Source organism: Oncorhynchus mykiss, chromosome 30 (genome assembly GCF_013265735.2).
Source record: "Oncorhynchus mykiss isolate Arlee chromosome 30, USDA_OmykA_1.1, whole genome shotgun sequence".
NCBI classification, from domain to species: Eukaryota; Metazoa; Chordata; class Actinopteri; order Salmoniformes; family Salmonidae; genus Oncorhynchus; species Oncorhynchus mykiss.
The window spans coordinates 6,862,241-6,879,440 of NC_050570.1; the positions used below are offsets into that span (position 1 = coordinate 6,862,241).

At 40.8% G+C, this 17,200-nt stretch overlaps 1 protein-coding gene across 5 annotated transcripts; it reads right to left on the reverse strand.

Annotated features, from left to right (window-relative positions):
- Nucleotides 1-40: 40 nt before the first annotated feature.
- On the reverse strand, nucleotides 41-9,144 carry LOC110521222 (COP9 signalosome complex subunit 2). Of its 5 annotated transcripts, none has more exons than XM_036969066.1 (13): nucleotides 8,905-9,144; nucleotides 8,410-8,523; nucleotides 8,243-8,320; nucleotides 7,667-7,792; nucleotides 7,436-7,525; nucleotides 7,126-7,236; nucleotides 6,371-6,545; nucleotides 2,261-2,439; nucleotides 1,991-2,043; nucleotides 1,649-1,746; nucleotides 1,370-1,452; nucleotides 1,202-1,260; nucleotides 41-888 (listed from the first exon to the last, which is right to left on the reverse strand). In XM_036969066.1, exons 1-13 carry the CDS (start codon nucleotides 8,971-8,973, stop codon nucleotides 744-746), a joined length of 1,380 nt encoding a protein of 459 aa, XP_036824961.1. In that variant the 5' UTR covers nucleotides 8,974-9,144; the 3' UTR covers nucleotides 41-743. The 5 variants fall into 5 exon arrangements, with proteins under 5 accessions (XP_036824961.1, XP_036824960.1, XP_036824962.1 ...); XM_036969065.1 differs by having other exon boundaries at nucleotides 7,114-7,236; XM_036969067.1 differs by having other exon boundaries at nucleotides 7,114-7,236; nucleotides 8,920-9,143.
- Nucleotides 9,145-17,200: the final 8,056 nt, after the last annotated feature.

Consider the following 17,200-nt stretch of genomic DNA (forward strand, 5'->3'; position numbering starts at 1 on the left):
AAAAAATATGTTAAAAAATATTTAAGAAGTGACACCATAGGAAGGTACAATTTGTTGTTTATTATTCATTAATAAAACAGAAAGGCTCAAATTGTTCAACAACAGTGTCAAAACAACATACCATATGAAACATGGACCTACATTGATGAAATACTGTATAGAGAGCACTGGCTATTTTACAGAAAAGGGCATGCTGATTTTGACATGCTCCACAATAATATTATACATAATTTGGTGTTTTCACATTTCCGTGGAAGGCGGTAATATAGGGGGAGAACAGACATGTCCTTTCCCTATAAGAAATGTACATAAGTGGGATTTTACAATCCTCTATCTGTACAATGGCCATCGTTTTCTAATATAAGTCGGTTGGTTTTAGGCCACACGGTCCGAGTTCCCAGACACAGATTACGCAGAGTCCAACACCTAAACCCTAAAAAGCATTCTCATTGAGCATGCTTCTAAATCCAGGACTAGGATTTATCTGTGCCCAGGAAACTGGCCCAAGGCCATGAAACACAAGCTGGCACCTCTGATCTCCATCTTAAATGATCAGTCACATAATAAGTGACAGTACATTTGCCATTGGAAGCTTTGAACATCATCAATCCTACAGATGACAATAATGAATGTAGCCTACTGCTACTGTAACCCGAGATGAATTGGGTTAACGAGTTCCTTCAAGTTGAAATACCCCCACCATCGAATTGTTAACTTTTCAATTACACTACTGACTACTCTGATTAGGCCAGTTTGCTGACGATGGCCTGGTTGAGAGTATTCAGCTGATTCGTCCATTTATCTAAAGCCATGTATCGGGCTCCATTCCTCTTCTGGTGATCCAGCTCCAACAGTTGGTTGACTTGGTCGATGCGGCCGTTGATCGTGCTGACAGGTAGAGGAAGAAAAGTTTAATAGAAGGTCAATGATGGTAAACTCACAAAACTGTGGTGCATTGTTGTTTTATTCAACCTTTATTTAAAAAGTCAGTTAAGAACAAATTGTTATTTACAATGACGGCCTACCCCGGACAAGCCCTAACGACGCTGAGCCAATTGTGGGCCACCCTATGGGACTCCCAATGACGTCCCGGATGTGATACAGTCTGGAATCGAACCAGGGTCTGTAGTGACGCCTCTAGCACTGAGATGCAGTGCCTTTAGACCGCTAAGCCACAATGATGTAACGACATGCAATTTACCTGTCTAGAATGCACTGAACAAGAAGGCTTTCCACGTCGCAGACATCAATGTTCAATTCCTGAAAAGAGACAACATTTTTATAATGACCTTCAAATTTAGAGAAAATATTTGCTTTTTCAACAACAACAACAAAACATGCCAGAGACAGATCTTTGTAGTGATCTTACCTTGGAAATAAAAGGTATGTGTATTCTCGTGTAAGGCTTAATTAATTTGACGAGCACTTGTGTTCTTATGTTTCGTAATAACTCTGAAAGACAAGGAAATAAAGGATTATATAGAAGGAATTTTCAGTGATACTTTACATGCCAGCCAGGCATAAGGATTTTTAACTTGCTTATATAAACATGTTACTACTTACTAATATGTTGTTGTTGTTTTTTTGTTGTGATGAAGTAACATCAACCAAATATATCAGTCTGAAAGTGACGTCTAGACCATCATACCTTCTATGTGTTCCCTTATGAACGGATCATCCATTATGTTACTGTGATTGGTCTTCAGGATCTTCTCAAACTCTGTGATGTCATTGTTCTGGTAGGAACTAGAGGGGGAGTAGAATAGAACATTGGTTTCCATTCGGTAATCAGACCGTGTTCATACAGCATAATGTTGACAAACAATGTGTTGACAAACAATGTGTAGACAAACAATGTGTAGACAAACAATGTGTAGACAAACAATGTGTTGACAAACCGTGTGTAGACAAACCGTGTGTAGACAAACAGCCAAAGCCAAACTTATCCAGGAAAGGTTAGATTGTAATAGTGAATGAGATGCAGTCTTACCTGACCAAGTTTGTCATTGCAAGAATGTCTGGATCATTTTTATAGGGTTTAGCCTAAGAGAAACAAATGTCAGTTTGAGTAAAGACACTCAAACATTATGAAAAGATGCACCAATACAACACACACATCACCATGATCACTAAAATATGAATTAATTTACTTAATTCGCAGGTTCTAATATTGTGTCAGGGCCCTCCGTTTTAAATCTGGGTCTGAGAAACAATCCAATAAGAGAGATTAATCTCTTATCACAAATGAGACCTTTCATACCTCCTGTGAGTCGAACGGGTTGATTCCAGACTTCATCAGCATGTTGGCCAACACCAGGTACTTCAGACAGGTGGTCCGGCGAGGACTTCCTGATTCATCGTAGTTCTTAAACGCCTCGAAGAAGTCTGTGTGAGCCTTCTCAAACTCCCCTTCTCGCAAATGCATTTTCCCTCCACACTCTGGAGAAAACAAAAACACGATAGAGACCAAACACGGTCAGGAATAAGTTCCTAAGAAAATCCTCCATGGTCCTGAAAAAGGATTGTCTGTACATGCCTCCTACCTAAACAAAATACATTAGAGGACTCGGTCAGAGGGGAGGGACCTTGGGTCTTCTCCTCCAATGCGTTTTGAGAACGAAGCAAGAACGCAAGAGCCAATGAATGTGTGTCTAGGTTATAAAGCTCTTTTTTATTTATTTAAAAATAGGCAAGTCAGTTTATAACAAATTCTTATTTTACAATGACGGCCCTACCCCGGCCAAACCCTCCCCTAACCCGGACGACACTGGGCCAATTGTGTGCCGCCCTATGGGACTCCCACTTAGACCGCTGCACCACTCGGAGTAACACAGTTACGGTGTAGGTAGAGACGTGGTTATATAGTTACGGTGTAGGTAGAGACGTGGTTATATAGTTACGGTGTAGGTAGAGACGTGGTTATATAGTTACGGTGTAGGTAGAGACGTGGTTATATAGTTACGGTGTAGGTAGAGACGTGGTTATATAGTTACGGTGTAGGTAGAGACGTGGTTATATAGTTACGGTGTAGGTAGAGACGTGGTTATATAGTTACGGTGTAGGTAGAGACGTGGTTATATAGTTACGGTGTAGGTAGAGACGTGGTTATATAGTTACGGTGTAGGTAGAGACGTGGTTATATAGTTACGGTGTAGGTAGAGACGTGGTTATATAGTTACGGTGTAGGTAGAGACGTGGTTATATAGTTACGGTGTAGGTAGAGACGTGGTTATATAGTTACGGTGTAGGTAGAGACGTGGTTATATAGTTACGGTGTAGGTAGAGACGTGGTTATATAGTTACGGTGTAGGTAGAGACGTGGTTATATAGTTACGGTGTAGGTAGAGACGTGGTTATATAGTTACGGTGTAGGTAGAGACGTGGTTATATAGTTACGGTGTAGGTAGAGACGTGGTTATATAGTTACGGTGTAGGTAGAGACGTGGTTATATAGTTACGGTGTAGGTAGAGACGTGGTTATATAGTTACGGTGTAGGTAGAGACGTGGTTTTATAGTTAAGGTGTAGGTAGAGACGTGGTTTTATAGTTAAGGTGTAGGTAGAGACGTGGTTATATAGTTAAGGTGTAGGTAGAGACGTGGTTATATAGTTACGGTGTAGGTAGAGACGTGGTTTTATAGTTAAGGTGTAGGTAGAGACGTGGTTTTATAGTTAAGGTGTAGGTAGAGACGTGGTTATATAGTTAAGGTGTAGGTAGAGACGTGGTTATATAGTTACGGTGTAGGTAGAGACGTGGTTATATAGTTAAGGTGTAGGTAGAGACGTGGTTATATAGTTAATAGTTAAGGTGTAGGTAGAGACGTGGTTATATAGTTACGGTGTAGGTAGAGACGTGGTTATATAGTTAAGGTGTAGGTAGAGACGTGGTTATATAGTTAATAGTTAAGGTGTAGGTAGAGACGTGGTTATATAGTTAATAGTTAAGGTGTAGGTAGAGACGTGGTTATATAGTTACGGTGTAGGTAGAGACGTGGTTATATAGTTAAGGTGTAGGTAGAGGTGGTTATATAGTTAATAGTTAAGGTGTAGGTAGAGACGTGGTTATATAGTTAATAGTTAAGGTGTAGGTAGAGACGTGGTTATATAGTTAAGGTGTAGGTAGAGACGTGGTTATATAGTTAATAGTTAAGGTGTAGGTAGAGACGTGGTTATATAGTAAATAGTTAAGGTGTAGGTAGAGACGTGGTTATATAGTTAAGGTGTAGGTAGAGACATGGTTTTATAGTTACGGTGTAGGTAGAGACGTGGTTATATAGTTAAGGTGTAGGTAGAGACGTGGTTATATAGTTACGGTGTAGGTAGAGACGTGGTTATATAGTTACGGTGTAGGTAGAGGTGGTTATATAGTTAATAGTTAAGGTGTAGGTAGAGACGTGGTTATATAGTTAAGGTGTAGGTAGAGGTGGTTATATAGTTAATAGTTAAGGTGTAGGTAGAGACGTGGTTATATAGTTACGGTGTAGGTAGAGACGTGGTTATATAGTTACGGTGTAGGTAGAGACGTGGTTATATAGTTAAGGTGTAGGTAGAGACGTGGTTATATAGTTAATAGTTAAGGTGTAGGTAGAGACGTGGTTATATAGTTACGGTGTAGGTAGAGACGTGGTTATATAGTTACGGTGTAGGTAGAGACGTGGTTATATAGTTACGGTGTAGGTAGAGACGTGGTTATATAGTTACGGTGTGGGTAGAGACGTGGTTATATAGTTACGGTGTAGGTAGAGACGTGGTTATATAGTTACGGTGTAGGTAGAGACGTGGTTATATAGTTACGGTGTAGGTAGAGACGTGGTTATATAGTTACGGTGTAGGTAGAGACGTGGTTATATAGTTACGGTGTAGGTAGAGACGTGGTTATATAGTTACGGTGTAGGTAGAGACGTGGTTATATAGTTACGGTGTAGGTAGAGACGTGGTTATATAGTTACGGTGTAGGTAGAGACGTGGTTATATAGTTACGGTGTAGGTAGAGACGTGGTTATATAGTTACGGTGTAGGTAGAGACGTGGTTATATAGTTACGGTGTAGGTAGAGACGTGGTTATATAGTTACGGTGTAGGTAGAGACGTGGTTATATAGTTACGGTGTAGGTAGAGACGTGGTTATATAGTTACGGTGTAGGTAGAGACGTGGTTTTATAGTTAAGGTGTAGGTAGAGACGTGGTTATATAGTTAATATTTAAGGTGTAGGTAGAGACGTGGTTATATAGTTAAGGTGTAGGTAGAGACATGGTTTTATAGTTAAGGTGTAGGTAGAGACGTGGTTTTATAGTTAAGGTGTAGGTAGAGACGTGGTTTTATAGTTAAGGTGTAGGTAGAGACGTGGTTATATAGTTAAGGTGTAGGTAGAGACGTGGTTTTATAGTTAAGGTGTAGGTAGAGACGTGGTTATATAGTTACGGTGTAGGTAGAGACGTGGTTATATAGTTAAGGTGTAGGTAGAGACGTGGTTTTATAGTTAAGGTGTAGGTAGAGACGTGGTTATATAGTTAAGGTGTAGGTAGAGACGTGGTTATATAGTTACGGTGTAGGTAGAGACGTGGTTATATAGTTACGGTGTAGGTAGAGACGTGGTTATATAGTTAAGGTGTAGGTAGAGGTGGTTATATAGTTAATAGTTAAGGTGTAGGTAGAGACGTGGTTATATAGTTAAGGTGTAGGTAGAGACGTGGTTATATAGTTAAGGTGTAGTTAGAGACGTGGTTTTATAGTTACGGTGTAGGTAGAGACGTGGTTATATAGTTAATAGTTAAGGTGTAGGTAGAGATGTGGTTATATAGTTATATAGTTACGGTGTAGGTATAGACGTGGTTTTATAGTTACGGTGTAGGTAGAGACGTGGTTATATAGTTAATAGTTAAGGTGTAGGTAGAGACGTGGTTATATATAGTTAAGGTGTAGGTAGAGACGTGGTTATATAGTTAAGGTGTAGGTAGAGACGTGGTTATATAGTTAATAGTTAAGGTGTAGGTAGAGACGTGGTTATATAGTTAAGGTGTAGGTAGAGACGTGGTTTTATAGTTAAGGTGTAGGTAGAGACGTGGTTTTATAGTTAAGGTGTAGGTAGAGACGTGGTTATATAGTTAAGGTGTAGGTAGAGACGTGGTTATATAGTTAAGGTGTAGTTAGAGACGTTGTTTTATAGTTACGGTGTAGGTAGAGACGTGGTTATATAGTTATATAGTTACGGTGTAGGTATAGACGTGGTTTTATAGTTACGGTGTAGGTAGAGACGTGGTTATATAGTTAATAGTTAAGGTGTAGGTAGAGATGTGGTTATATAGTTATATAGTTACGGTGTAGGTATAGACGTGGATATATAGTTAAGGTGTAGGTAGAGATGTGTCTACCTCTGATGACTCCCATGATGAGAGGGTGAGGGATGGCAGACTTGATGTGTAGAGACTGTTCATACAGCGCCTTCAGCTTCTTGTTGTTCTTCTGGGCCGTATACATCTGGATCTCCAGAGCATAGATCTCCAAGAGCTGGGTGCCTTTCTTCAGGTCATCCTCACCGTCATCCGTCTATACACCAAGGCAGAACATGTGACAAATACTAATCACCAAGACAGAACATGGGACAAACACTAAATCATCCGTCTTTACACCAAGGCAGAACATGTGACAAATACTAATCATCCGCCTATACACCAAAACAGAACATGGGACAAATACTAAATCATCAGTCTATACACCAAGACAGAACATGTGACAAATACTAATCACCAAGACAGAACATGGGACAAATACTAATCATCCGTCTATACACCAAGACAGAACATGGGACAAACACTAATCATCCATCTATACACCTAGACAGAACAAATACTAGAGATATAATTCCACAGACACTTCAGGAGGAACAGGAAATTCTAGATTTCCACAATGGTTCCACAGCCATACTAGCCCGGCCCCAGATCTGTTTGTGCTGTCTTGCCTTCTGTGGTCATGACAACAGCTATAGAAGCTGTCTATACAGCGCAAACAGAACTCGGACCAGGCTACAATGATACAATACAGTTCCAATCTACTGACACACAAGTATGTTTTTCATTATGATGTTATAATGCTGAATTAGATTTGGTGGTAAAACCTCTGTGAAAACCTCTGATTGCATTGATGAGGAGTGTTTCTTCACCTGACAGGACTGGTGCAACTGCCTCAGGATCTTCTGAAGCTTACCATACTCTTCTCTCTCCAGGTACAACTTCCCAAGCTAAACAACAGACAGGACAAACCGAGGAGGAAATCAAATCACACAAGTATCAAAGTCAGTGTCTCCATATAAATTATACGCCACTCGCCACATATGTTTTTGTGTTGTATAAAATGTTAATTATGATATTGTGGATGGAATTAAGGACACATGTAAAGTTTTATATATATATTTGTTTAATCTTTAAAATGAATCATACCTTAGTGTTGGTTTTAAACCAAAGCCTGTCATTTTTGGCATCCTTTAATGCGTCCAATGTGGTTTCATAAAACTCTTGCAGCAAGTCCATCTTAAAAAGAAATGTAAAAGTATTTGCCTCCTCTTCAAACATTCAGTTTTGTTTGGACTGTTTTTTCCAAAATTGTACAGCTCAGATGTACACAGAATCAACATTGTTGATTGATTGATCATTTGACGCGGCAAGCAATACCTGCTTAGACGTAGAGATGTAATCCAGGATGGAGTTGATGGATTTCTCTGAATAGTTTCGTGTAACTGCACTCCGAATGTATGTCAACAGCTGCTTGTACCTGTTCATCATTTCAGGGAAATTCGTCTGGGGTGGGGTGGGGGGGGGGGGGGGGGGGGGGGGTACAAATGAAATAAATGTAATTCAAAATACAATTTTTATGCTCCCATAACATGGCATTTCTTTACAAAATATTATCACATTTGATCAGAGATGTCGCATAAGGTAGGCTGTTCATATTTATGAATACCTAGGCTACTCCTACAGAAATAGTAACCGGAAGGTTGTGAGTTCAAACCCCCGAGCTGACAAGGTACAAATCTGTCGTTCTGCCCCTGAACAGGCAGTTAACCCACTGTTCCCAGGCCGTCATTGAAAATAAGAATTTGTTCTTAACTGACTTGCCTGGTTAAATAAAGGTAAAAATAAAAAAAAATAAAAAAAAATGCCTGTCAGACAATAGTTGTAGGTAGCCTACATGTAACATTTCAGAGACCATTTTTTTGGAGACTTGTGAGACTAATGTCTAATGCTTACCAGTTTGAAATTCATCTTAATCATCTGTTTGAGAGCTTTGAACCCCCATTCTCCTTTCTCGCCCTCTAGCTCCAAGACCTGGGGTTCAGAAAGACGCATTTAATAAATGGACAGCCATTGACACGGCGTGTATGTGTGTGTGTGTGTGTGTGTGTGTGATAACTAACCTTCTGGAAGCTGATGAGAGCTGCTTTGGGGTCATCCTCCTTCAGGGCCTTTGAATTGTAGTATTGATTCTCTAAATCAACATTGGGCTCAGAGTTGCTGTCCTCTGAGTACTCCTGAAATCACACAATTCGTCATCAATGCAGTTTACAAGATCAACACCCACTGGTTGTGTTGACATTCAGCTAGCCAGCTAGCTAGCTCGTGATGATGTGTGTTGTTTTTGCTACGGTGATTTGTAAAGCAAACAGCTGGATCATATAACGGTGCAAACGGTATAGCAGCAGTATGTGAACAAATCATTACAAGACAAAGCTAGCTAACTAACTAGGCAATTGAGCTGTCAATGATACGAGCACCAATAACAGCTACAGTAACGTAGCTGAGAGTAATACGGTAGCTCGCTAAAGTTAGCGAAGTGGAATGTTTACGCTGGTTATCTAGCTAGCTAAATACGTTGTATATGGTAATCAGCTACAATATCCATATATATTTACTTCGGAGGAGTTTACCAGATCATAATCCTCTTCATCGTCGCACATGAAGTCATCTTCCATATCAGACATCTTGACTACGAAGCTTACTCGACAGCAAACTTGCTAATGGTACAAGCGTAGGTGTATCGCTGGAGTGACTCTTTTAATAGGAGTGTGGAGAGAAGTAGGGAGCATCGCTGGGAGGATCATGCTGTCCAGCGGTGGGCAGCAGAGAGTCGCAGTTTGTTCCAGCTCCAACCTTATCCGCCACCGATATGCCTTTCTGCGCAGCGTGAATCGTGATTCCTATGAACTGGAACCCTTTTTTCCCCCTCTATATACTCTTCCGTATTGTTGCGTTTCGTTACAATGATTTTTATTTTTATTATTATTATTATATATTTTTTTTTTCACATTTATTTAACCAGGTAGACAAGTTGAGAACAAGTTCTCATTTACAATTGCGACCTGGCCAAGATAAAGCAAAGCAGTTCGACAGATACAACGACACAGAGTTACACATGAAGTAAAACAAACATACAGTCAATAATACAGTAGAAACAAGTCTATATACGATGTGAGCAAATGAGGTGAGATAAGGGAGGTAAAGGCAAAAAGGCCATGGTGGCTAAGTAGATACAATATAGCAAGTTAAACACTGGAATGGTAGATTTGTAGTGGAAGAATGTGCAAAGTAGAAATATAAATAATGGGGTGCAAAGGAGCAAAATAAATAAATACATTAGGGGAAGAGGTAGTTGTTTGGGCTAAATTATAGATGGCTAATATATGTTAACACCTGGTCAAGCAATAGTTTTTTGTTTAACTGAAAGTGTTTGAGGTTGTGGTTTTGGTTTTGGTAGGAAGAGCTGGTCGTAGATCAGCAGTACAAAAATATCCAGGACCCGTGTTTATAAGTCAGATAAACACAGCAAAAAAAAGAAACGTCCGCTTTTTCAGGACCCTGTCTTTCAAAGATAAATCGTACAAATCCAAATAACTTCACAGATCGTCATTGTAAAGGGTTTAAACACTGTTTCCCGTGCTTGTTCAATGACCCATAAACAATTAATGAACATGCACCTGTGGAACGGTCGTTAAGACACTAACAGCTTACAGACGGGAGGCAATTAAGGTCACAGTTATGAAAACTTACGACACTAAAGAGGCCTTTCTACTGACTCTGAAAAACACCAAAAGAAAGATGCCCAGGGTCTCTGCTCATCTGCGTGAATGTGCCTTAGGCTGCAGATGAGGATTGCAGATTTGGCCAGGGAAATACATTGCAATGTCCATTACTGTGCGACACCTAAGACAGCGCTACAGGGCGGACAGCTGATCATCCTCACAGTGGCAGACCACGTGTAACAACACCTGCACAGGATTGGTACATCCGAACATCACACCTGGTACAGGATGGACAGGTACAGCATGGACAGGTACAGGATGGCAACAACAGCAACGCACAATCCCTCCATCAGTGCTCAGACTGTCCATAATAGGCTGAGAGAGGCTGGACTGAGGGCTTGTAGGGTTGTTGGAAGGCAGGTCCTCACCAGACATCACCGGCAACAACGTTGCCTATGGGCACAAACCCACCGTCGCTGGACCAGACAGGACTGGCAAAAAGTGCTCTCCACTGACGAGACGCGGTTTTGTCTCCACAGGGGTGATGATCGGATTCGCGTTTATCGTCGAAGGAATGAGCGTTACACCGAGGCCTGTACTCTGGAGCGGGAGCGGTTTGGAGGTGGCGGCCCGTCATGGTCTGGGGCAGTGTGTCACAGCATCATCGGACTGAGCTTGTTGTCATTGTAGGCAATCTCAACGCTGTGCGTTACAGGGAAGACATCCTCCTCCTTCATGTGGTACCCTTCTTGCAGGCTCATCCTGACGTGACCCTCCAGCATGATGATGCCACCAACCATACTGCTCGTTCTGTGCGTGATTTCCTACAAGACAGGAATGTCAGTGTTCTGCCATGGCCAGCGAAGAGTCCGGATCTCAATCCCATTGAGCACGTCTGGGACTTGTTGGATCAGAGGGTGAGGGCTAGGGTACGGGAACTTTGCAGGTACCTTAGTGGAAGATTTGGGTAACATCTCACAGCAAGAACTGGCAAATCTGGTGCAATCCATGAGGAGGAGATGCACTGCAGTACTTAATGCAGCTGGTGGCCACACCAGATACTGACTGTTACTTTTGATTTTGAACCCCCCCCCCCCCCCCCCCCCCCCTCTTGTTCCGGGACATATTATTCCATTTCTGTTAGTCACGTCTGTGGAACTTGTTCAGTTTACTCAGTCTCAGTTGTTGAATCTTGTTATGTTCATACAAATATTTACACATGTTAAGTTTGCTGAAAATAAACTCAGTTGACAGTGAGAGGACGTTTATTTTTTTTTGCTGAGTTTAGTATTGGTGCGTTTCAATCTTTATCTTCAGTATAGTAGGCTACCTAGGCTAGATTTGGTGATTTACCAATAGTCTAAAAACAACCGGTTAGAACCGGTATTTGGTTTGAAAAAATGGCAGCGCACTCGCCAAAGACAAAGATTCTGATAAGTGCAAATGAAAGGTGAGTTATGATTGTGATAATTGTCTAAATACTATATTGGTCATTACAGTTGCTAAAACTATCAATGCATGTATTATATATGTATAGTAAGCAACAGTAAGACAGTTTTGTACTCAACTCACTCCCTGAATTGTGCATTCATTTTCCCGATTGTGTTGTATTCCTAGGTTACAAAATCTGAAAGATGCCTTTTAGAAAAAGTATGAAAAGTATTGTGAATCTCCTCTTTTAAGCACGAGCTCCTGGAAGAGTCAATCTAATAGGTATGTAAACAAAGTTTATATGTATAGATGCTACTATAAGCAGCAGGCATTTCACTGTGACATTAACTTGAAACTTGATGTACAGTAAAACATTAATCAGTGTTATCCCTTATAAGGGCTATAAACCGTGACTGTATGTCAAGCATTGTCTTCATTCATTACTGCTAGGAGAACACATTGACTACTGTGGTTATGCTGTGCTCCCAATGGCAATTGAGCAGAGTAGTCTTGGCTGCTGTCTGCTGTCAATGATTCCAAGAAAATCCACCTGGTCAACATCAGAACCTAAATACAAGTAAGAGCTGACGGCGAATCACCACACAATCCTTCCTCCATGCATTTTTATGCCCGTGCAATTCACCTATAATCTGCATGTAAGCATCTTCTTGAATCCGTCTTGAATTGCTGCCCTAGATGCATTGGCGACTGCATAGGATCACCAATCTAAATGTTTACCTGGAGACAGCCCTGTCTGAATAACAACATTGTATTTTCACACAGTCTTCAGAAGTCATTGAGAAAGACAGAGACAAATCTCATTGGTATTATTTACTTTCTCTGTGGAGTGAAAGGGATTCGGGTGAGTCATGTAGACTCTGGTTATGATATAGAATTTTGTAATCAATGTTCTTAAATTTCAATTATTTTAATCTGTCTGCAAACCCAGAGTGTGTAAAGTTCTGGTTTAAATGAAACAGACAGATTTCCCAGCTCACAATTGGTCAAATCCAAGTTTATTTGCGAGAGCTCTCCTGTGCATATACAAAGATGTTACTTTTATAACATTTTCTTAACCTACGCACATACATACACACTAACATTTGGATTCTCTCTTTTTCTCATGAAGTCTCACCACAGTTGATCACTACCCAGCTGACAGTTCCAGTCCCCCCCCAGATACGGGAAACCTGGAGGGGCTCTCCCTGTCCTATCTTATCTCCCCAGAGTTATAGCCAGGTCGGTTCAAACATAGGTTAAGGATCCTCTTTGTTTTCTTTCGGCACACACATACAGTACATTCCTCTCTTCCCAGGTCCAACTAGGTTTATTATTTTTAATTACTCCTTATCCATGCTACATAACCTCTAATCCTAATGGTTAAGTTTCCAGGTAGAATTATTTAATCATTTATCTTAAACCTTTATAAAATATTTTAACAGGTTATTACTTTATCTGTGGGGTGAAAGGGATTAAAATCAAATCAATAAAAAATGATGTATACTTCTAATTTTGATACTTACAGTTGAAGTCGGAAGTTGACATACACTTAGGTTAGTCATTAAAACTAATTTTTCAACCACTCCACAAATTTCTTGTTAACAAACTATAGTTTTGGCAAGTCAGTTAGGACATCTGCTGTGTGCATGACAAGTCATTTTTCCAACTATTGTTTACAGACAGATGATTTCACGTATAATTCACTGTATCACAATTCCAGTGGGTCAGAAGTTTACATACACTAAGTTGACTGTGCCTTTAAACAGCTTGGAACATTCCAGAAAATGATGTCATGGCTTTAGAAGCTTCTGATAGGCTAATTGACATCATTTGAGTCAATTGGAGGCGTACCTGTGGATGTATTTCAAGGCCTACCTTCAAACTCAGTGCCTCTTTGCTTGACATCATGGGAAAATCAAAAGAAATTAGCCAAAACCTCAGAAAGAAATTGTAGACCTCTACAAGTCTGTTTCATCTTTGGGAGCAATTTCCAAACGCCTGAAGGTATCACGTTCATCTGCACAAACAATAGTACGCAACTATAAACACCATGGGACCACGTAGCTGTCATACCGCTCAGGAAGAAGAGATGAATGTATTTGGTGAGAAAAGTGCAGACATTGTGAACAACAGCAAAGGACCTTGTGAAGATGCTGGTGGACAGGCACAAAAGTATCTATATCCACAGGAAAACGAGTCCTATATCGACATAACCTGAAAGGCCGCTCAGCAAGGAAGAAGCCACTGCTCTAAAACCGCCATAAAAAAGCCAGACTACGGTTTGCAACTGCACATGGGGACAAAGATCACACTTTTTTGGAGAAATGTCCTCTGGTCTGATGAAACAAAAATAGAAATGTTTGAAGGAAAAAGGGTGAGGCTTGCAAGCCAAAGAACGTCATCCCAACCGTGAAGCACGGGGGTGGCAGCATCATGCTGTGGGGGTGATTTGCTGCAGGAGTGTCACATTCTGACCTTCGGTCTGTTATTATATCTTTGTTTTAGTACGGTCAGGGCGTGAGTTGGGTGGGTTGTCTATGTTCGTTTTTTTCTATCATTTGGGATTTCTGTGTTCGGCCTAGTATGGTTCTCAATCAGAGTCAATCGTTGTCCCTGATTGAGAATCGTACTTAGGTAGCCTGGTTTCACTTTTGAGTTGTGGGTGTTTGTCTTCTGTGTCAGTGTTTGTTACCACACGGGACTGTGTAGTTTATTCACGTTTATTATTTTGTTCCAGTGTTCGGTTGTGTTTAATAAACATTATGGACACTTACCATGCCGCGCATTGGTCCTCTGATCCTTCTCGCTACTCCTCATCAGAAGAGGAGGATGAGAACCCTTACAGGGAGGGAGTGGTGCACTTCACAAATTGATGGCATCACGAGGCAGGAAAATTATGTGGATATATTGAAGCAACATCTCAAGTCATCAGTCAGGAAGTTAAACCTTGGTTGCAAATGGGTCTTCCAAAGGGACAATGACCCCATTCATACTTCCAAAGTTGTGGCAAAATGGCTTAAGGACAACAATGTCAAGGTATTGGAGTGACAATCACAGAGTCCTGACCTCAATCCTATAGAAAATTTGTGGGCAGAACTGAAAAAGCGTGTGCGAGCAAGGAGGCCTACAAACCTTAAACAATTTATAGGCAATGCTACCAAATACTAATTGAGTGTTTGTAAACTTCTGACCCACTGAGAATGTGATGAAAGAAATTAACGCTGAAATAAATCATTCTCTCTACTATTATTCTGACATTTCACATTCTCAAGTGGTGATCCTAACTGACCTAAAACAGGTCATTTTTACTAGGATTAAAATGTCAGGAATTGTTAAAAACTGAGTTTAAATGTATTTGGCCAAGGTGTATGTAAACTTCCGACTTAAACTGTATGTATATTTTATCAATTACATTTTCTTTTGATACTTAAGTATATTTAAAACCAACTACTTTGACTTTTACTCAAGTAGTATTTTACTGGGTGACTTTCACTTTTACTTGAGTCATTTTCTATTAAGGTGTCTTTACTTTTACTCAAGTATGACAATTGGATACTTTTTCCATCTCTGATGGTGTGTATAAGTAACCGGTATGAAATGGCTAGCTAGTTTGTATTTATTATGGATCCCCATTAGCTGATGCCAAAGCAGCAGCTACTCTTCCTGGGGTCCAGAAAAATGAAGGGAATTTATACAATTTTAAAAACATTACAATACATTCACAGATTTCACAACACACTGTGTGCCCTCAGGCCCCTACTCCACCACTACCACATATCTACAGTACTAAATCCATGTGTATGTTGTCATGATGTTGCCCCCTTTGAGTACATCGAGCACCATCCCCCGTTCTCTGCTTCTACAACCAGACTGCTGCGGGCAGAGTGAGGTCGTAAATTCCTAAGGAAGACCCTGCCTCATGGACACACAGTTATAGAGAGTAGTTTTCATGGAGACAAAGGAAATCCTTTCACCTCACAGAACGTGAGGTACGAAACAAATTTCATGTTCCAGAGAAAGTGTAAAAGATGGGTGAAGAATCCAGCTACGAACTGGTGCGTTTGGCACAACTTGGGAAGCTCAAGAGAGACGGTGTGGCCACATTACCATAACGCTGTTTATATAATAGCCTCAGATATGAGGTTTACATCTAATTGTTGTATAAGATGAATGAGTGAGGATGATACTGTTTGAATAATGGTGTAATATGATTGTGGACTGTTTAATGAAGACAAATACAATTCCCTTTTGATTTGAACTAAATCAGAGGACCGCCCCTGAGCCAGTTAGGGTCAGACATCCTGGACCGCCCCTGAGCCCAGTTAGGGTCAGACATCCTGGACCGCCCCTGAGCCCAGTTAGGGTCAGACATCCTGGACCGCCCCTGAGCCCAGTTAGGGTCAGACATCCTGGACCGCCCCTGAGCCAGTTAGGGTCAGACATCCTGGACCGCCCCTGAGCCCAGTTAGGGTCAGACATCCTGGACCGCCCCTGAGCCCAGTTAGGGTCAGACCTCCTGGACCGCCCCTGAGCCCAGTTAGGGTCAGACATCCTGGACCGCCCCTGAGCCCAGTTAGGGTCAGACATCCTGGGACAGCCCTCTTCTGCCATTCTGAATAAAAGCCCACTTTGAGAAATTATCACCAGACCATGTTTTTCTCCATTAGGAAGAGGTTGTAGACCATTGCTGAATATTTTAACCATACCACGTGGTTAAAACTATTAGACTATCGATACCGACAGAATCAGAACAAGTCTTTGATACTAATTACTAGTCTGCAGCTAGGAATTCGGCATCATTGAACGAGAAGAACGACAACCGCCGAAACATTAATTCTATAACGATTGTCACTCTGAACAATCCCCTCTAACCACAACCGAGGGAGAGAGGCGGACAATTCTGCAAAATAAATGAACTTTTCACCAGCGACCAAGAGGACACACTGAGCGTAAATATATATATTGATTGCAATTGTTCCTGACTGAGTGAGCGTTCATGTGTAAGGATTAGCATTTCAATTGTTATAATTTTTAAACTCTGTAGTGACTTCTTAATCGACTACCCATTGCCCCTTTGTCTAACAAGCTACCATGCCGGTTTAGCCCACTAGGGCACATTCTATCACCACATGTAACCATATTTACTGCTTGTTTAGGCATTTCTGTGAATTACTTAGTAAGTAATAAATAAACGATTTAAGACAATTGATGTATGGATGACTCATAGTCAAGACTGAGTTCGTGCAGATAGCCAACAATTTCCGACGTTTGGAATGAGACTAACGTGAGGTAAAATAAATAAATCATTAATCAGATTGTGTTGCTTCACAGTCCCCGCTGTTCCATAATGTTTTTGTTTTTTTTAAATCAAATTTTACAGCTTGCGTCAGTTACTAGATGTAGAATAAAGTTCCATGTAGTCATGGCTCTATGTAGTACTGTGTGCCTCCCATAGTCTGTTCTGGGGACTGTGAAGATACCTCTTGTGGCATGTCTTGTGGGGTATGCATGGGTGTCCGAGCTGTGTGCCAGTAGTTTAGACAGACAGCTCAGTGCATTCAACATGTCAATACCTCTCATAAATAAAACATATCAACATATGAATCACTACACAACTTATTGTATGACCTCTGTGGCGGAAGAATCAGAATTATTTGTGTAACATACTGTAGATAATTAAGATGTCTTATCTGCATAATATTGTAAAATTAGGATTTTTTTCACTGTATTAAAACGTGTCCCAGTGCAACATGCCTTG